Source organism: Chiloscyllium plagiosum, unplaced genomic scaffold (genome assembly GCF_037043375.1).
Source record: "Chiloscyllium plagiosum isolate Xiang-an unplaced genomic scaffold, Cpla_swu_hap1 HiC_scaffold_19, whole genome shotgun sequence".
Taxonomy (NCBI): domain Eukaryota; kingdom Metazoa; phylum Chordata; class Chondrichthyes; order Orectolobiformes; family Hemiscylliidae; genus Chiloscyllium; species Chiloscyllium plagiosum.
Window position 1 is genome coordinate 693,958 of NW_028270157.1, and position 22,081 is coordinate 716,038.

General features: G+C 43.4%; 1 protein-coding gene across 11 annotated transcripts in view; it reads right to left on the minus strand.

Moving 5' to 3' along the window:
* Positions 1-22,081, minus strand: part of osbpl8 (oxysterol binding protein-like 8) — a 432,009-nt gene that overhangs the window by 274,020 nt on the left and 135,908 nt on the right. For all 11 annotated transcript variants that reach the window (XM_043708784.2, XM_087996947.1, XM_043708789.2 and 8 more), the window contains one exon: positions 11,193-11,324. In XM_043708784.2, the coding sequence (XP_043564719.1) occupies positions 11,193-11,324 (132 nt within the window). The remainder of the gene's footprint in view (positions 1-11,192; positions 11,325-22,081) is intronic.

Consider the following 22,081-nt stretch of genomic DNA (forward strand, 5'->3'; position numbering starts at 1 on the left):
TATGGCGACCAAAACTGCACACAATATTCCAGATGCAGCCGTACCAGAGTCTTATACAACTGCATCATGACCTCAGGACTCCGGAACTCAATTCCTCTACCAATAAAAGCCAGTACGCCATATGCCTTCCTCACCGCACTATTTACCTGGGTGGCAACTTTCAGAGATCTGTGTACATGGACACCAAGATCCCTCTGCTCATCCACACTACCAAGTATCCGACCATTAGCCCAGTACCCCATCTTTTTGTTATTCTTCCCAAAGTGAATCACCTCGCACTTAGCTACATTGAATTCCATCTGCCACCTTTCTGCCCAGCTCTGCAGCTTCTCTATATCCTGCTGTAACCTGCCACATGCTTCCTCACTGTCAACAACTCCTCCGACTTTCGTATCAGCCGCAAACTTGCTCACCCAACCCAACTTGCTCACCCATCTCTATGACTATGACTCTGTGACATGAAACTCCCCAAGAAAGTGCTCTGCTCCCAGCTTTGAAACGGCAGATACGTCCCAGGTGGACAAAGGAAGTGCTTCAGGGATGCCCTCAAGACTTCAGTGGTGTAGTGCAGCATTCCCACAGTCACCTGGGAATCACTGGCTCAAGACTATGCAAAGTAAAGGAGCAGCATCCAGGAAGGCATTGGCCACCTCGGCACTTCTTGTTGGAAAAAAGTGGAAGCTGGGCAAAAATAGCAAAAAGAGAGTGCTACCACACCAATGTCCTACCCACCCCTTATTGTGACCACACCTGCCCCAAGTGAAACAGAGTCTGCAGAAGCTATATCTATACAGCCACCCATGGACTCACCCTAAGTGTGGAAGTGTCATTCTCGTCTGCGAGGGACCACTGATGACGATGATAAGATAGGCTGATCATGAGAATTGTTTCCCCATGGCAGATGGGTCTGAGACCAGAGGGCATAACTTTAAGGTGTGGAGTAAATGGCTTAGCGGGAATCAGAGGAAACTCTTTTGATCCAGAAGGTCGTAGAAATATGAAATGTGCTGCCTGAGAGGGTGGGTGGTTGAAGCAGGTACTCTGGTAATATTTAAGAAGCTTAAATGTTACAAACACTTAAAATTCCATGGTATATGGTCAGAGTGCAGGTAAATGAGATTTGTGTAAGTTTGGTGTTTGTTGCTTGGCATAAACATTTTATAAAGCCACAGCATGAAAACAGACCCTTCAGCCCAACTGGTCCATGCCAGCCAGGTTTCCTAAATCTGTTGTATGAGATAAGTGTATAAGTCCTGCTAAGATTTGCTTTCCGAAAAAGCAGCACCTCGCATTTATCTAAATTAAACTCCATTTGCCACTTCTCAGCCCAGTGGCCCATCTGATCGAAATGACGTTGTAATCTGAGGTAATCTTCTTCGTTGTCCACCACATCTCCACTTAGATGTCATCTGCAAACTTATTAACTATACCTCTTATGCTCCCATCCAAATCATTCATATAAATGTCATGCATACGGACAACGTGCCCAGCCCATCGTAGTCGGTCAAGGATGGTCAATGCCTCAATGCTGGGGATGTTAACCTGGTCGAGCCGACTGGTGTTGGTGCCTCTTTCTTCCCAACAGATGTGCAGGATCTCATGCCGACAACGTTGGTGGGACTGCTCTTGTGCCTTGAGGTGTTTGCTGTAGACAGTCCATGTCTCAGAGCCACATAGGAGGGCAGGGTGCACCACAGCTCTATATACCATGAGTTTGGTGTCAGATGTGATGTTGTTATACTGGAGCAACCTTTTCTTCAAGCAGCCAAAGACCTGAGGGAATGTTGGATCTCTGCATCAATTACTGCTTTCACTAACAGAAGATTCCTGAGGTATTGGAAGTGGTCAACATTCTCTGAGGCCTCCACATGGACCTTGATGATCAGGGTTTCACTTAACAAAGCTGGGCCAGGTTGATTGAAGACCATCATCTTGCAGATGTTCAGAGCAAAACCCACACTCTTACATACCTCCAAAAAGACCCCACCACCAGGGATACATTTCCCTCCCCACCCCTTTCCGCCTTCCGCAAAGACCATTCCCTCTGTGACTACCTGGTCAGGTCCACGCCCCCTTCAACCCACCCTCCCATCCTGGCACCTTCCCCTGCCACCGCAGGAACTGCAAAACCTCCACCCATACCTCCTCCCTCACCTCCATCCAAGGCCCGAAAGGACCCTTCCACATCCAAAGTTTTACCTGCACATCCACCAATATCATTTATTGTATCCGCTGCTCCAGATCCGGTCTCCTCTACATTGGGGAGATTGCACGCCTCGTAGCAGAGCGCTTTAGGGAACACCTCCGGGACACCTGCACCAATCAGCCACACCGCCCTGTGGCCCAACATTTCAACTCCCCCTCCCACTCTGCTGAGGACATGGAGGTCCTGGGCCTCCTTCACTGCCGCTCCCTCACCACCAGACGCCTGGAGGAAGAACGCCTCATCTTCCGCCTCAGAACACTTCAACCCCAGGGCATCAATGTGGACTTTAACAGTTTCCTCATTTCCCCTTCCCCCATCTCACCCTAGTTCAAAACGTCCAGTTCAGCACTGTCCCCATGACTTGTCCTACCTGCCTATCTTCTTTTCCACCTATCCACTCCACCCTCCTCCTTGACCTGTCACCTTCATCCCCTCCCCCACTCACCTATTGTACTCTATGCTACTTTCTCCCCACCCCTACCCTCTTCTAGCTTATCTCTCCACCCTTCAGGCTCTCTGCCTTTATTCCTGAAGGGCTTTTGCCCGAAATGCTGATTTTACTGCTCCTCGGATGCTGCCTGAACTGCTGTGCTCTTCCAGAACCACTAATCCAGAATCTGGTTTCCAGCATCTGCAGTCATTGTTTTTACCTCTTATAAGGTGCTGACACAGTTCATCCTCTGAGTTTGCAGATATGCAAATATCATCTGTGTACTGCAGCTCAATGACACTGACTGGGGTGGCTTTCGTTTTTGATTTAAGGCAGCAGAGGTTGAATAATTTTGCGTCAAGATTATAGTGGTGCTGGAAATGCACAGCAGGTCAGGCAGCATTGGAGGAGCAGGAAAATTGACATTTCGGGGAAGAGCCCGTCGTCATTCCTGATGAAGGGCTCCTGCCGGAAACGTTGAATCTCCTGTTCCTCGGATGCTGCCTGACCTGCTGTGCATTTCCAGCGTCACTCTAATCTTGACTCTAATCTAAAGCATTTGCAGTCCTCACTTTTGCCTTGAATAATTTTGCGCTGGTTCTGTAGGTTAGCTCCACTCCAGCAGGGAGCTTGTCGGCAGTGAAGTGAAGCATTGCAGCAAGGTAGATCAAGAACAGTGATGGAAATGTGTTGCTGGAAAAGCGCAGCAGGTCAGGCAGCATCTAGGGAACAGGAGAATCGACGTTTCGGGCATTAGCCCTTCTTCAGGAATGAGGACAGTTTGTCCAGCAGGCTAAGATAAAAGATAGGGAGGAGGGACTTGGGGGAGGGGCGTCGGAAATGTGATAGGTGGAAAGAGGTCAAGGTGAGGGTGATAGGTCAGACTGGGGTGGGGGCGGAGAGGTCGGGAAGAAGATTGCAGGTTAGGGAGGCGGTGCTGAATTTGATGGATTTGACTGAGACAGGCTGGGGGGAGGGGAAATGAGAAAACTGGTGAAATCCGAGTTCATCCCAGGACAGAACCCCACTGGTCCTCACCTACCACCCCACCAGTCTCCATGTACAGCACATCATCCGCCGTCATTTCCGCCACCTCCAAACGGACCCCACCACCAAGGATATATTTCCCTCCCCTCCCCTATCAGCATTCCGTAAAGACCACTCCCTCCGTGACTCCCTCGTCAGATCCACACCCCCCACCAACCCAACCTCCACTCCCGGCACCTTCCCCTGCAACCGCAGGAGGTGCAAGACTTGCGCCCACACCTCCCCCCTCACCTCCCTCCAAGGCCCCAAAGGAAACTTCCATATCCGCCACAGATTCACCTGTACCTCCACACATATCATCTATTGCATCCTCTGCACCCGATGTGGCCTCCTCTATATTGGGGAGACAGGCCGCCTACTTGCGGAGCGTTTCAGAGAACACCTCTGGGACACCCGGACCAACCAACCCAACCACCCTGTAGCTCAACATTTCAATTCCCCCTCCCACTCCACCAAGGATATGCAGGTCTTTGGACTCCTCCATCGTCAGACCACAGCAAAACGACGGTTGGAGGAAGAACGCCTCATCTTCCGGCTAGGAACCCTCCAACCACAAGGGATGAACTCGGATTTCACCAGTTTTCTCATTTCCCCTCCCCCCAGCCTGTCTCAGTCAAATCCATCAAATTCAGCACCGCCTTCCTAACCTGCAATCTTCTTCCCGACCTCTCCGCCCCCACCCCAGTCTGACCTATCACCCTCACCTTGACCTCTTTCCACCTATCACATTTCCGACGCCCCTCCCCCAAGTCCCTCCTCCCTACCTTTTATCTTAGCCTGCTGGACAAACTGTCCTCATTCCTGAAGAAGGGCTAATGCCCAAAACGTCGATTCTCCTGTTCCCGAGATGCTGCCTGACCTGCTGCGCTTTTCCAGCAACACATTTCCATCTCTGATCTCCAGCATCTGCAGACCTCACTTTCTCCTCAAAGATCAAGAACAGTGTTGGGGCAATGATGCAGCCCTGGTTGACATGAGTCTGAGGTTTTATATGATTTTCTATATTTTGTAAACCTCAATCAGAACCGCCATCAGCCTCCACTGTTTCAAGGAAAATAAAACCAACCTATCCAGTTTCTCCTCAGAACTGAGACTTTCCATGCCAAGCAACATCCTGCTGAATCTCTTCTGCACCCTTCCCACTGTAATCACATCCTTCCAATAGTGTCACGACCAGAACTGCACACAATATTCCATGTGTGACCTAACTAATACTCTACAAAGTTACAATAAGGCTTCCTTAGTCCTATATTCTACTCCCTGAGCATCCCAAATGCCTTCTTCACCACCTTATCTAACGTGTTGACATCTTCAGTGATATATGGACTTATACATCAAGGACCTCACTACTCCCTAGGGACCTAACATCCACTGTGTAAATCCTTCCCTTATTAGGCTTCCCACAATGCATCATCTCCTGTGTATGTGCATAATTGGAGAGGGTAGGACAAATAAAAAGAGCAGTTAATCACCTGGATAAAATACCTGGACCAGATGGACTACACACTAGAGTTCTAAAATGAGATAGCTGAACAAATAGCGGAAGCATTAGTGGTGATCTTTCAGGAATCACTAGAATCAGGGGGGTCCCAGAGGACTGGAAAATTACTAATGTGACATCTCTGTTTAAAAAGGGAATACAGCAAAAGACAGAAAATTACAGACCGATTAGCCATCTTGGAATCCATTGTGAAGGATGAGATTTCTAAATACTTAGAAGTGTATGGTAAAATAGAGCAAAGTCAGTATGGTTTCATTAAGGGGAGGTCATGCCTGACAAATCTGTTAGATTTCTTTCAGCAAGTAACGAGCAAGTTAGACCAAGATGAGCCAATGGATGTTATCTACTGGGACTTCCAGAAGGCCTTTGACAAGATGCTGCACAGAAGGCTACTGCCCATGGTGTCAGAGGCAACGTGCTAGCATGGATAGAAGCTTGGCTATCTGGCAGAAAGCAGAAAATGGGGATAAAAGGGTCTTTCACAGGATGGCAGCCAGCGACAAGTGGTGTTCCGCAAGGGTCAGTGTTGGGACTACAACTTTTCACTTTATACATTATTGATCTAGATGATGGAAGTGAGGGTATTCTGGCTAGGTTTGCACATGATACAAAGATGGGTAGAGGGACAGGTAGCATTGAGGAGGCGGAGAAGCTGCAGAAGGATTTGGACAGGTTTGGAGAGTGGGCAAAGAAATGGCAGATGGAGTACAATTTGGTCATGTATGAGGTCATGCACTTTGGTAGGAAGAATAGAAGCATGGTCTATTTTGCAAATGGGGAGAAAATTCAGAAATCTGAAGCGCAAAGAGAGTTGGGAGTTCTAGCCCAGGATTCTCTCAAGGCAAAATTGCAGGTTGAGTCAATAGCTACGAAGACAACTGCAATGATGGCATTTATTTTGAGGGGACTTAAATATAAAAGCAGGGACGTACTTCTGAGCCTCTAAAAGGCTCTGGTCAGACCACATTTCGAGTACTGTGCGCAGCTTTGGGCCGCATATCTCAGTAAGAATGTATGAGGTCCTGGAGTGAGTCAAGATGAGGTTCACAAGAGTGGTCTCAGGAATGAAAAGCTTAACATATGAGGAGCGTTTGAGGATTCTGGGTCTATATTCGATGGAGGATGAAGGGGGATCGAATTGATAGATTCAGAATACTGAACAGCCTGGACAGAGTGGATGTTGGGAAGATGTTTCCATTGGTAGGAGAGACTAGGACCTGAGGGCATAGCCTGAGAGTAAAGGGTAGACCTTTTAGAACAGAAATAAAGAGAAACTTCTTCTGCCAGAGAATGGTGAATCTATGGGATTCATTGCCACAGAAGGCTGTGGAGGCCAGGTCCTTAAATATATTTAAGATGGAGATATATAGGTTCTTGACTATAAAGAGGATTAAGGGTTAAGGGGAGAAGCAGGAGAATGGGATTGAGAAATGTATCAGCCATGATTGAATGGCAGAGCAGACTCGATGGGCTGAATGGCCAAATTTCTGTTCCTATGTCTTACGGTCTTAATAAAGCATACAGTGTCCTTGGGGCACAAAGTGCAAGAACAAGGAAGTGATGTTGAACTCATGTTCGACACTTGTTTGACCTCAACTGGAGGACTGTTATAGTTGTAGATGCCACAGTACAGGAAAGTTGTGAATATATCAGAGTGAGTGCAGATATGACTGACATGAACGAATCCAGGAATGAGAAACTTCAGTTATGAGGATAGACTCAAGATGTTCACCCTGCAGAGAGGTGGTTTAGAGGAAATTTGATAAGGAACTTCAAAAATCATGAGTGAGCTGGATAAAGTAGACAGGGAGAAGCTGTTCCGGCTTGTTAAAGGATCAAGAATATAGGGGCATAAATTTAAAGCAAAGTGCAAAAGAAGCAACTTTTGAATGCAGCAAGTCGTTAAGGTCTGGAATGCAGTGTCGAGAAATGAGGTGGAAGCAGGTTCAATTGAGACATTCAAGAAGGCATTAGACGATTATTTGGACAGAAATAGCATGCAAAACTATGGTGGCAATGTAGAAGATTGGCATACGGTAACGAAGCGCATTTGAACAGCTGTCACAGGAGCAATGAGCTGGAAGTTTTGAAGAAGGGCGACTGACCCGAAACATTCACTCTGATTTCTCTTCACAGATGCTACCATCCCTGTTGAGCTTTTCTAGCAATTTCTGTTTTTCTTTCTGATTTACAGCATCAACAGTTCTTTGGGTTTTTATGCTGTGTTTTAACTTCCTTGTTTAACCATGGTTCATGTATCTCCTTTCTAGCAGCCTTCTTCCTCACTGCAATATATCTTGGCTGTGAGTCATGAATTATTTTCTTAAATATCGGTTTCTTAACTGTCTTTTCTGCTAAACTCCTCGTCCAGTCCTGTCCAGGCAACTCTACCCTGATTCCTTTTAATTACCGTTGTTTAAGGTGAGCACAGTTGTTTCGAACCAGAGTTTCTTGGATATGGTTTACTGATCTCTAATAATTCCCTGTATGTTAAGCTTACTACTCTTTGACAGCATTGTGGCCTTTTTTAAAATCTGATCCAATCTTTAACTTCACTGGTTTCCGGAGGAATGTTTACTGCTCGATTCAACTCAGTTGAGAGTTTTTAAATTAGTTCTTCAGTGGTTTAACATTGTTTATCAAATTACCTATTTACTTAAGCTAAACTGTACCTCATACATATGCAAGTAACTTTGTTTCAATCCAAGTTCATGGACTCTTATGGCGCAGTGGTAATGTCCCTACATCTAGACAGAAATTAAAGTCTCAACTGTTCCAGAGGTGTGTCATAATACATCTGAACAGGCTGAATAAGAAATACCTGCAAACTTAGCCACATCGTTTTCAAATTTGAATTTTATCTTCGTTTGATTATCCATAAAGGATCTTGTACGAAGAATTACTAATAGCATGTAATTTAAGTATTTCTGGACTCAGATATACTGACACCCTCCATCGACTGACTGAACTGGTCCTCACGCTGAACAACTTCTCTTTCCAACCCTCCCACTTCCTCCAAATCAAAGGAGTAGCCATGGGCACCCGCATGGGCCCCAGCTATGCCTGCCTCTTTGTAGGATATGTGGAACAGCCCATCTTCCGCAGCTACATTGGCACCACCCCCCACCTTTTCCTCCGCTACATCGATGACTGTATCGGCGCTGCCTCTTGCTCCCACGAGGAGGTTGAACAGTTCATCCACTTTACCAACACCTTCCACCCCGACCTCAAATTTACCTGGACTGTCTCAGATTCCTCCATTCCCTTCCTAGACCTCTCCATTTCTATCTCGGGCGACCAAATCAACACGGACCATTTACTATAAACCGACCGACTCCCACAGCTACCGAGACTACACCTCCTCCCACCCTACCCTTGTAAAAACGCCATCCCATCTTCCCAATTCCTCCGTCTCCGCCGCATCTGCTCCCAGGAGGACCAGTTCCAATACCGAACAACCCAGATGGCCTCCTTCTTCAAAGACCGCAATTTTCCCCCAGACGAGGTCGATGATGCTCTCCACCGCATCTCCTCCACTTCCCGCTCCTCCGCCCTTGAGTCCCGCCCCTTCAATCGCCACCAGGACAGAACCCCACTGGTCCTCACCTACCACCCCACCAACTTCCATATACATCGTATCATCCGTCGTCATTTCCGCCACCTCCAAATGGACCCCACCACCAGGGATATATTTCCCTCCCCTCCCCTATCAGCATTCCGAAAAGACCATTCCCTCCGTGACGCCGTCAGGTCCACATCCCCCACCAACCCAATCTCTACTCCTGGCACCTTCCCCTGCAACCGCAAGAAATGCAAAACTTGCGCCCACACCCCCCCCTTACTTCCCTCCAAGGCCCCAAGGGATCCTTCCATATCGGCCACAAATTCACCTGCACCTCCACACACATCATTTACTGCATCCGCTGCACCCAATGTGGCCTCCTCTATAATGGGGAGACAGGCCGCCTACTTGCAGAACGTTTCAGAGAATACCTCTGGGACATCCGGACCAACCAACCCAACCACCCCGTGGCTCAACACTTCAACTCCCCCTCCTACTCCACTAAGGACATGCAGGTGCTTGGACTCCTCCATCGCCAGACCATAGCAACACGACAGCTGGAGGAAGAGCACCTTATCTTCCGCCTCGGAACCATCCGACCACAAGGGATGAATGCAGATTTCTCCAGTTTCCTCATTTCCCCTCCCCCCACCTTGTCTCAGTCCCAACCCTCGAACTCAGCACCACCTTCCTAACCTGCAATCTTCTTCCTGACCTCTCCGCCCCCCACCCCCACTCCAGCCTATCACCCTCACCTTAACCTCCTTCTACCTATCGCATTTCCAACGCCCCTCCTCCCTACCTTTTATCTTAGCCTGCTTGGCATACTTCCCTCATTCCTGAAGGGCTCATGCCCAAAACGTCGATTCTCCTGCTCCTTGGATGCTGCCTGACCTGCTGCGCTTTTCCAGCAACACATTTTCAGCTCAGATAAACTATACCTTGTATTCAGTAGGTACACTTCGTAAGAACAGTCATAACAGATTTGAAAATGTCAACTCTGTTTCTCTCTCCACATTTGCTGTCAGTCAAGTTGCTCCAGCACTTTCTATTTCAGGCCTCTAACATCCATAGTACTTCACTTCTATGTGGAACTGCTCATCTTAAAATCACTGCAACAAATGCCACTGCATCTGTAGCACCCCCAGATTACAAAAACATAGTCATACCCAATATAAAATCTGAAAAACTGGTGATTAAAACAAAAATACTAGAGTAATAAAGATTTGCATGACGAAGATCAGAAGTTTCATTCGATCTTGTGACTGAAGCATTCCGTGTTTCAATCCTCTGAAATTCGCAGAAGGAACTTAATTAAAATAAGAGTGTACAATTGTAAAATACTAAGTAGCTAATTTAGAACATACAAATCAGACCATGGCAGACAGAGTCACAATTTATACTTCTCAGGCTCAATTCAACAATTCAAGTCAAACTATGTCAACAATGTATGAAAAGATCATGTAAAAAGCGTGGTCTTGAAAAGATTTCAACCAATTTTCAATATCTCAAATGAAGGAAATTGCTCCAGTTTCTATACTGATCTATCTACCTGCATAAATCCATAAACACTTAATTCATGAAGTTAAGCCATTTCCCTGCAGAAATAATGTACCTTATCTGAACAAGAACACTCAATTTTAAAAACTACAAAAACTCTTCTTGTTTTTAAGAGAGAACAAATTCAGTTTTTGTGCTCCACAACGTCTAACCTGACCTTAGTAAATCAATGCAAATTTACAGACAGCACCAATTTTTTTCTCAACTTCCATCATTATTCCATTGCTCCTACAGAGTATGATATCTGTAAAATTGTTAAAACTTTAAAATAAAATTCAAATTTCAAAATTTTAGCATTTCTGTGTATGTGCGATCAGTCTTACTTTTCCTGCTTATAACACATAATGCTCTTTTCTTTTAAAAAAAACAAAAAAGACTCCTGTATTCCAGGTGGCAAAGTGCACACACCCCACAAAGACCTTGAAAAGAACTTGCATTTATTTGAAACCTTTTCTGGCCCCGAACCTCAAATTGCTTTCTGTGCAATTAAATGCTTTTAAGCTGTTGCCATTGTTGGAATGCTAGAAACACGAGCCAAATTTCCTCAGGCATATAATATATTGCACTAAGATTTTATATTTAAAGGAGAATCATTTCAAAACTATTTCTGCACCAAAATAAGAGACAATTAATAGAACAGTCAAACAGAGAACATAAAAATTGTCTTTTTGTGATACAAAGATTACACCTCTCCAATGACAAATTCCCTGGGAGAACAAAATGATGAACTCAATAATGACAATCCTTTGAAGCACATTGAATCATAACAATATTTGCTGAGATACCCTTCATGTATAAATAGCAGAATTTGGTAAAGAGCTTAATAGTCAATTGTACACCAATGCATGCACTGTTTAACAGCATAAATATAGTCAGCCATTCTTACCGTGATTGCTGCCAGTTCCAGGACTAAGCGATGAATGGACTATTTCTTTAGTTTGAGGATGTAATGCTTCTCTACCTTGGCGCAGACTCATTTTTCCTGGAGTCACTGGCTGTGGTTCATCATTACTTGTGACTGAAGTTGTCAGACAAAAAAAAGGTTCCCGAGTTAGCAACCTCGTTATTTTCCAAAAATCAAAACTTTCAGGACAAATGTAGAAAGATGTGTATCTAACAACAAATAGCTTATCACTTTGTAGACTGGGTTATTTTTGTTCGTTATGAACTACACTGAAACCGACAAAGACGCTGCATAATTAAAGCAATTTATTTCAAAACCATAAGATTACATTTTATTCCATATTACCACCATGCACAAAGAATTCTAGGGTGCAATTTAATAAATTAACCCGTGTAAAGATGCATATATAACATTTTAAGAGTGCAAAGTATTCAGTTAATTTCTCATGCGTTTTAACATTATTAAAGTAAACCTGATCAACACAGAACTACAAAAACATTATCGTCCATCACAGCTACAATGAGTTTCTATTAGTTTAGGTATGTCGTGCTTCTAAAAATGATTTAAATATAAATATCATTAAAATGCATCTTTTATCAGAAGTAGTTAAGTCCTGCATTACCATGCAACTATTTGATTTACAAAAATAGAATCATTCAGTTTCATGATAAACAATGACACTGCAAGAACCAACTGCACTATTGAATTATATTGTCTACTTTAAAAAAAAATACATGTGAGAAAATACAGATTTAACAAGCAAGTTTTCTTCCATAACCAAACAATCTTCTCACAGTTCATGATCATTTGTTATGGCGAGGTGGTCTTTTGGGACCTCAGAAAGACTAATGTTTGCATCCTTTACACTTTTTAGGTTCAATTAATATTAACAAGCAAGTTTCATACAGCCTGGAAGGAGTGGTCATAGCCAAAGTGAGATACAGCTCCAGTGAGTATATCACTGGGGACTTCGAAATAGAATGGGAATTTGTAGCAAAGAGCAAGAAGTCTTTTTGCTTGATGTTATGGTTCATAATTTGTCAAGTCTTTTTAACAGGATATACTGAAGCTCAAGATCAGTGGCCCAGCACAGAGCAAAGATTGACATAACAGAAAAACTGCAAACTTTATTGATAGGTCATAGCTACTAATTTGATAATTATAGGTTACTTTCAGATTAAAGGTAGATAGGATGAATATTTACAGATTACAAACTGAAAGACAAAGGGACTTATTTTAAAAAATCAAATTAACAACCAAGTAAATAGAAGTGCAGGGCCAGACGATGTGTTAGACCTGAATGAGGTCTGTGACACAGTAGGAACAGGAAGAGGTACATGGATGTTGAGCTTCCAAAAGGCAGTCACACTTTTTAGATTAACTGCTTCTTATTCACTCAGTGGTGTGGGTTGGGAGGGTGTGACAATGAGCGAAGCAATTAGAGGATTCCAGGGGGCAGAGCTGAAGGGGCTTCAGCCCTTGAGCTTGTTTGATAGATTTGAGATTCTTGTTCCCAGTATAGATGAGAGCAGGGGATATAAGGAAGATGAGTAAGTTGACCACAGCACTATGGTACAGGGAGCCATTTGGAAAGGCAGTAGTTGAAGAAAAGAGCAATGTAAATGTAATCATGGCCAATACAGCTATCAACAATATAGGTAAAAAAAGATGAAAGAAGTTATGCAGAGGGAATGTGAGCAGCTAGGAATTAAATTAAAAGGCAGAACCACAAAGGTAACAATCTCAGGATTATGAGCAAGAAGCTAACTGGAACAGAGTCAGGAAGATTAAAGAGGTAAGTGCATAAGTCAAAGGCTGGTTTTGGAGAAACGCATTCAAATCAATGGGACAATGGCATCAGAACTGGAGAAGGAGGGAGTTGCTCTGACAGAGCAGACTCCACCTGAATCACACTGTGATGAGTCCTGTCAAATCACATAATGAGGGTTGTAGATAGGGTTATAAACCGAATTGGAGGCAGTTGGGAGGAGAGGAATGGTTCAAATACATGGAGGTTTAGAAAATCAAAGGTAAAGGAGAAAATAGGATTCCATTTAAGTGATGGGTTTGATTGTTCCCAGAAAATAAAAGGAAGCAACAGGATGTGTGATCTCGTATTGCATCAAGGAACCACTGATGCAATATGGGCAGAGCTCAAAAATAAGATGGGCACAATTGCTCTGATAGGCTCTCCAACAGCCATCGAGACATTGAGGAACAACTATGCAGGCAAATTATGAAAAAGTGCCATAAAATCAGAGTCGCCAGAGTGGTGACTGAAAGTTTCCATAACTGGCTGAGAATCCCTTACAGCAAGAGACAGAATATGATAAATGCAACAAACAGGGTTTTTTGAAAGTGTATGTGGATAGTCCAACTAGAGGTGGGGCCATCCTGGACATTGCATTGGCCAACGAGCCTGGCAGTGAATTCCAGATTCCCACCACCTTCTGTGAGAAAACGGTTTTCCTCTGTTCACCTGTAAACGTTCTGTCCCTTATCATTAATCTATGTCGTGGTCATTGATCCCTCCTGAAGGGGAAAGGTTTCTTCCTGTCTAAACTATCCACATCCTTATAATTTAATACATCTCAGAATGCCTCTCCTCAATCCCCTCTGCTCGAAAGAAACCAACCCCAATCTATCAATCTTCCTTCATAACAAACTCTCCAGCTCAGGCAACAGCCTGATAAAACTCGTATGTACCTTCTTCAATGCTATCACATCCTTCTGATAATGTAGCTTCCAGAACTGCACATAATACTCACACTGTGGCCTCATCAATATTTAATACAGTTCTAGCATAATTTCCTTGCTCTTAAACTCTAAGAGACAAAAACACTGCAGATGCTGGAATCCAAAGTAGACAGGCAGGAGGCTGGAAGAACACAGCAAGCCAGGCAGCATCAGGAGGAAGAGGTGAAGTCGACGTTTTGGGCTGAAGTCCTGAAGAGGAGTTACACCCGAAACGTTGACATAAACTCTGAGCCTCAGCTAAAAAAGGGAAGTTTAACATATGCCTTCTGAACTACTTTATCTGATTGTCCTGATACTTTAAGGGACTGGTGGACATGAACACAAGGTCTCTCTGATTCTTCCATTCATCTTGTATTTCCTTGCCTTGTTTGTCCTGTTCAAGTGTATCACCTCACACTAGCCCAGATTGAATTTCATTTACCAATGATCAGCCATCTGACTAGCCCATCTAGATCCTCTCGTAATCTAAGGCTATCATCCTCACTATTTATCATCCCACCCACTTTTGCATCATCTGCAAATTTACTGATCAACCCTCTCACACTGTGAACAGTTTTGGTCCCCTTATCTAATAAAGAAGGTATATTGGCACTGGAGCAAGTCCAGAGAAGGTTCACTTGGTTGATTCTGGGTATGGGGGATTGTCTTGTGAGGAGAGGGTGAGTACATCTGCCTTGTGCGCATTCAAGTTTAGAAGATGTGACCTTACTGAAGCATACAAGATTCTTAGGGCTTGAGAGGATAGACGTTCAAAGGTTGTTTCCCCGTGTAGGGCAGTCTAGGACAGTGGGCAAAATCTCAGATTAAGGTGTCACCCCACTTTAGACTGAAATAAGGAGGAATAAGCAGCAGAGAGTGAGATCGGAGCACAGAGGCTGTTGGAAAAGTTATTGAGTTCTATTTAAGTAGGTCTGTTCTAGGCCCCAGGTCCGACACAGACTCGCAGCAAACAAAAAGGGTCAAGGGAAGTGTCTGGTGAGAAAAGTGCAAGTCTTTGGCTCAGGTGTCTTCAGCGAAGAGGCTGAGTGAGGACATTACGCCAGAGTTGAAGAGGTGAAGACATGATTGCCAAGCTGATTCAGTGCGCTGTGTGCATGATGTGGGAGGTCAGGGACATTGATGGTGTCTCTGGCTCCTATAGCTGTGGAAAGTGTGTACACATTCAGCTTCTGAAGGAACCTGCAGCACTGAAGAAAGAACTAGAAGACCTCAGGCTCATTTGAGAGAACAAGAATTTTCTGGACAGGACCTTCGGTGAGATCATTACACTGAGCATACTAGAAAAGAGAAGAAGGGAGATGATGATAAGGAAGGAAGAGATGATTCAAGTACAAGAGACCCCAGGGGAAGTACCTCTCGTGAACAGGTTGAATCTCTTAGAAACTGTCGAGACAGACGACACTGCCAGTCCGAGAGGAGGACAGGTCTGCTAATCGAAAATTGGCGTGGAGGCAGAGCCGAGGACTCAGACATCCTGCAGTGTGCGGTAGTAGGGGACTCCATAGTGAGAGGGACTGAAAGGCATTTCTGTGGCAACAGGTGGGATTTGAGGATGGTGTGTTGCCTTCCTAGTGCCAGGATCCAGGACGTCACCGACAGAGTGCAGGAAATCCTCAAGGGCGAAGGTGAAGAGCCCTAGAAGTGGTGGTGCATGTAGGCACAAATGATATCAGGAAGAAGAGGAGTGACATTCTACAGCGGGACAACAGAGAACTCAGAAGGTGGCTGAAAAGCAGGACTTCCAGGGTGGCTATCTCAGATTTGCTTCCAGTTCTTCAGGCTGGTATTACTACAGTTGTTGTAGGGGATTTTAACATGCAGGTGGACTGGGAGAATCAGGATGGTACTGGACCCCCAGAAAGGGAGTTTGCCGAGTGCCTCCGACACAGATTCTTAGAACAGCTTGTACTGGAGCCTACCAGGGAAAAGGCAATCCTGGATCTGGTGTTGTACAACGAACTTGGAAGTAAAGGAACCATGAGGAGGTAGTGACCATAATATGATAAGTTTTAATCTGCAATTTGAAATGGAGAAGGGACAATTGGAAGTGTCAGTATTGCAGTTGAACAAAAGGAACTATGGAGCTATGAGGGAGGAGCTGGCCAAAGTTCAATGGTTCAGTACCCTAGCAGGGATGGCACTGGAAGATCAATGGCAGGTATTTCTGGGTATTATGCAGAAGGTGCAGGATCAGTTCATTCCAAAGAGGAAGAAAGATCCTAAGGGGAGGCAGGGGTGGCTGTGGCTGACGAGGGAAGTTAAAGACTGGATAAAGATGAAAGAGAAGAAGTATAAGGGAAGCCGGAGAAGTGGGAAACATTTAAAGAGCAACAGAGGATAACTAAAAAGGCAGTACGCGGAGGATAAATGAGGTACGACGGCAAACTGGCCAAAAATATAAAGGAGGATAGTAAAAGCTTTATTTAGATATGTGAAAAGAAAAAAAAAGGTTAAGACTAAAATTGGGCCTTGAAGACAGAAACGGGCAAATTTATTATGAGGAACAAGGAAATGGCAGAAGAGTTGAATAGGTACTTTGGATCTGTCTTCACTGAGGAAGACAGATGTAATAGTGGCTGAAGGACCTAAAGTAATGGATGAATTGAAGGGAATTTAGATTAGGCAGGAAATGGTGTTGGATAGACTGTAAGGACAGGCTGCTAACTACCTGGGACCCTGGGTCTGCATCCCAAGATACTTAAGGAGGTGGCTCAGAAATTGTGGATGCATTGGCAATCATTTTCAAATGTTCTATAGATTCAGGAATGGTTCCTGTGGCTAATGTTGTCTCACTTTTCAAGAAGGGAGGGAGAGAGAGAGAGAGAAGACAGGGAATTAAAGACTGGTTAGCCTGACCTCAATGGTGGAAAAGATGCTGGAGTCAATTATAAAACATAAAATTATTACTCATTTGGGTAGCAGGAATAGGATAGGTCAGAGCCAGAATGGATTTACAAAGGGGAAATCATGCTGGACTAATCTTCTGGAATTTTTTGAGGATATAACTCTGAAGATGGACAAGTTAGAGCCAGTGGATGTAGTGTACCTGGACTTTCAGAAAGCCTTTATAAAATCCCACATAGGAGATTAGTGAGCAAATTTAGGGCACATGGTACTGGGGGTAAAATACTGACTTGGATTGAAAACTGCAAAGAGTAGTGATAAACGGATTCCTTTCGGAATGGCAGGCGGTGACCAGTGGGATACCACAAGGTTCGGTGCTGGGACCGCAGCTGTTTACAATATACGTTAATTATATGGATAAAATTAATATTAACAAATTTGCTGATGACACAAAGCTGGGTGGCAGAGTGAAATGCGAGGAGGATGTTAGGAGAATATAGGGTGACTTGGACAGGTTAGGTGAGTGGATGGTTGCATGGCAGGTGCAGTTTAATGTGGATAAATGTGTGGTTATCCACTTTGGTGGCAAGAACAAGGAGGCAGATTACTACCTAAATAGAGTCAAGTTAGGTAAAGGGGAAGTACAATGAGATCTAGGTGTTCTTGTACATCAGTCAATGAAAGCAAGCATGCAGGTACAGCAGGCAGTGAAAGAAGATAATGGCATGCTGGCCTTAATAACAAGAGGAATTGAATATCGGAGCAGAGAGGTCATTCTGCAGCTATACAGGGCCCCTGTGAGACCGCACCTGAGGTAGTGTGTGCAGTTTTGGTCTCCACATTTGAGGAAGGACATTCTGGCTATTGAGGGAGTGCAGCGTAGGCTCACGAGGTCAATTCCCGGAATGGCGTTTGTTGAAAAATTGGAGTGACTGGGCTTGAGTTTAGAAGGATAAGAGGGGATCTGATTAAGACATATAAGACTATTAAAGGATTGGACAGTCTGGAGGCAGGAAGCATGTTTCCGCTGATGGGTGAGTCCAGAACCAGAGGACACAATTTGACAATAAGGGATAGGCCATTGAGAACAGAGTTGAGGAAAAACTTCTTCACCCAGAGAGTGGTGGATATATGGAATGCTCTGCCCCAGAAGGAAATGGAGGCCAAGTCTCTGGATACTTTCAAGAAAGAGAAGGATGGAGCTCTTAGAGATAGTGGAATCAAAAGTTATGGGGATAAGGCAGTAACAGGATACTGATTGTGGATGATCAGCCATGATCATAATGAATGGTGGTGCTGGCTCGAAGGGCCAAATGGCCAACTCCTATTGTCTATTAATTTTTACTCTTAGAATCTGTGGGATTCTTTACTCAGAGGACTGTTAAACTGCTGGATCATTAAGTGTGTTCATTGCTGACAAGCAAATTTTTGCTCAGCTGGCAAAACAAGGGTTATGGGGAAAAGGCAAGAAAGTGAAGTTGAGGAATATTACATCAGTCATGATCTTAATCATTTGTGAAGAAGTGTAAATGGACTGAATGGCCTATTTCTGCTCCAATATCTTGTCACCTTAGAGTCTTTGTTGGCTGAAACACAAACCCAGAGATTACAAAAGGTACTATTCTGATACAAGTCTTGCATTCTTTGCTGATTTTATTCAGCCTGTTTTCAGATTGGCATCATGACAAATCTTACTAAGCCTGACAATTTAAATGTTTTCATTAATGTTTAAAACATAACAACAAATCTGCTCCATTTAAAATCCTAACTACATGCATAATTTCAAGTTTGTTTTTTTTTAAATTAGTACATGTTCCAATATTCGTTAGCATTTCCATCTACCTTCATTCCACATTGCCTAACCTTTGGGTCTGATCAGGTCCCACTTTTGCTTTCACGACAGGCACTGGAAATCAAGTATGCCTCCATTTATTTTTAGCACATGTTTAATCAAAATTGTCAAACTAAACAGTTTATAACAAATATAGAATAATTAATATCCAAGAAATGATTAAAAGGCAATTATATCAAATTATATAAATTTAACTGCATCTTTACTCCTCTTGGCTGGAACTGAAACTTGCAACATTGACAGCAACTCTCAAACACTATTTTGATCAATTGAAAATAGGCCTTCAAGACTTTTTTCCCCTAATCAATCTCCAGCTCAGGTATTAAAGTCTGATGCCAGAGACATTTTTCCACATGAAAAAAAAATGCTCTTGTGGAGAACAGCAAAGCAAGTAAATGTAGACTGACCACTCAAATCATTCGAACAGCCATTAATCACCTGAAAGTTCAAACTTAGTTTGAAAGTTCACAACTTTCAAACTAAGTTACAGTACATATTAAATATTATAATCCAGTCAGAAAATTAAAGTTCGCCTCTTCTATAATCATGCCATGATTTATGCATTGAACAGTATTTCAGAAGGAAAAACTTAAAAGACAAGAATGAATGTACAGTCAAGAATCCTGTCTCCACTTCAGTCATTTTGATATTGTTTGGGAAATCTATATAACTGTCACGAACAACAAATCCAAATGAAAAAGGTCAAAATTAAGAGACAGCATGTTTTGCTTGATTTATGTATTCTATTCTGAATTAAGTTAGACACCTAAATACTCAAAATGAATTTTAAAAGTAACAAATTTAACGTTTCTCAATGCCTTGCTCATGTTCACATTTTAAACATTTCTCTACCTGTAAAATAAAATCAATAAACTGCAGGTCAACAACTTGCACACAAGGGTGTGCCAAAGAGCTACATTAGAGTCCACTAACCCCTCATCAGACCAGACTCAAAACATGAACTGCTTTTTCTCTCAGGCCTGCTGAGTTCCTCCAGCACTTGGTTGTTATTTCAAATTTTCAGCATCTGTAGTTCTCTGTGTTTTTACAAGTAACTTCCCATGGCTTTTCCAGTTCTGTGTTAACTGCAATCTGAAGGGTCTGGCTTCAATGAACACATTTCCTCAACTTTCAATGTAAAAGCAAGAACCATTTAAACTAACCTGCAAATTTGAACAATTTTGTGAAAAGTGATATATGGAAATAAAAATCAAAACACTCAAGTTTTCAGAAAAGGACAAATCGGGAAGAAATACATGTTTCAAAAAGCATCCAAAACAGAGCAGTGATTAGTCAACATCCCATTTATGTTCCACATTAGCAAATTCTTTTTCAGATTAATTTGTGGGAAGTAGGTGTTGCTGGCTGGTCAACATTTACTGCCTCTCTCTCATTGCCCATTGAGAAGATGGTGGTGAGCTGCCGTTTGCAGTCCATCTGGTGCGGGTTGACCCACCATGCCACTAGGGAGGGAACTGCAGGATTTTGACCCAGCGACAGTGAAGGAATGGCGATATATTTCCAAGTTAGCATGGTGAATGGCTTGAACGGGAACTTAGTAGTGACATTCCCGTGTATATGCTGCTTCTGTCCTTCAAGAAGAAAATGGCCATGGCTTGGAAAGATCATTGGTGAATTTGTTTACCCAAATTATTCCCATATTCCTTCATCAACATTTCGTATCTAATCTTGCACACTGATATACAGCTTCTCCCTCAACAACAAATCCTGGACGCAAATTTCACAGCGTCGCAACTCTATCTAGTTATTCTATCCATCGTTCGCACTGTCTAAATATGAATAGTGCTATGGCCCTATTCTACCTACTCTCCATACAGGGAAATCTGATTTTACCATTCTTCTCACTTAGACTTGGAAAGCCAAGTTGCATCCCAGCCTCTCGCCAGAATTTTAAATAATACCACTCATTCATAACCATACCTGTCACTTCAGCTCCAACCACTTCCTGATAATCCTCACCACCAACTACCACCACTCCACCATGCATCACTTCTTTCAACAGCAGTATTGTCTGCATCACCTTGTATGACAATTCCGGCAAGTCATTTACACATACACGTGCAAACTCTCAAATACCTAGCCTTCAGCTTCTCACTTAAACACCCATAACTGTCAATTTGTTCACGATTCTCAGTCTTGATTCTTCTGTCCCCAAAATATTATTCTCCCTTGAGCAGCCCTGATCTTCACTCCCTCAAGTTCAATGGATATCTGACACACAAGTTTCTCCCATCTACTTTTTTTGTATTTTTTCATTCACATGATGAGGGTCTAATGGCCAAGCTAGCATTTATTGCCCATCCCTAATTGCCTAAAGGGCAGTAAATAGTCAATCACATTGCTGTGGGTCCGGTGTCACACGTAGGCCAGAACAGGTAAGGTGGCAACTTTCTTCCCAAAAGGACATTAGTGAACCACATATGTTTTCCCAACAATCAATAATAGTTTCAAGGTCATAATTAGACTTTTGATTCCAGACTTTTATTGAATTCAAATTCTACCATCTGCCATGGCGGGATTCGAACCCCAGGCACTGAGCATTACCTGAGTCTCTGGATTAAGAGTCCAGCAATAATACCACAAGGCCATCATCTCCCTTCATTAAATCTGGCCAGAGCAAACAATGAATGTTTCTCTTTCTCTCTCTCTCTCTCTCTCTCCCCTTTCACAAAACCTACAACCATTCTCAGTTCATTGCGATTTCTTCTTCTCTACCCTCCAATATCATAAATCTTTTACCCATGACTACTCCACCTCCAGATTCAAAACCATGCTGGCTCACAGGATATGGTAGACAATTTTTCATTGACATTTCTGGTTAAGAAAGTGAGATAGACAACACAAAGCAGAAACATGTTGTGATAAAATGCAGCACGAATATTCACTATGACCTTTTGCCACAATAGAAATGCCACAACACTTGAATCTAACATACTCTCAAAACATTTTCTGAACAGTTCTGATGTGTTCTAGATCCAACCGTCTTCAGCTGCTTCATCAATGACCTTCCCACCAACATAAGATCAGAAGTGGGGATGTTTGCTGATAACTACAGAATGTTCAGCACCATTCACCATTTCTCAGATGCTGAAGCAGTCTATGCCCAAATGCAACAAAGACCTGGACAATATCCAAGTTTGGGCTGAGAGGTGGCAAGTGACATTTATGCAACACAAATGCTTTGGACCATCTCCAACAAGAGAGAATGTGAGCATTACTGCTTAACAGTCACCAGCCTCAACATCACTGAATTCCCCACTACCGGCCTTGGACCAGAAACTGAACTGGACTAGACATATCAATGCTATGGCTACAAGAGCAGGTAGGGATAGTTAACATGGCTTTGTGCGTGGGAAATCATGTCTCACAAACTTGATTGAATTTTTTGAAGAAGTAA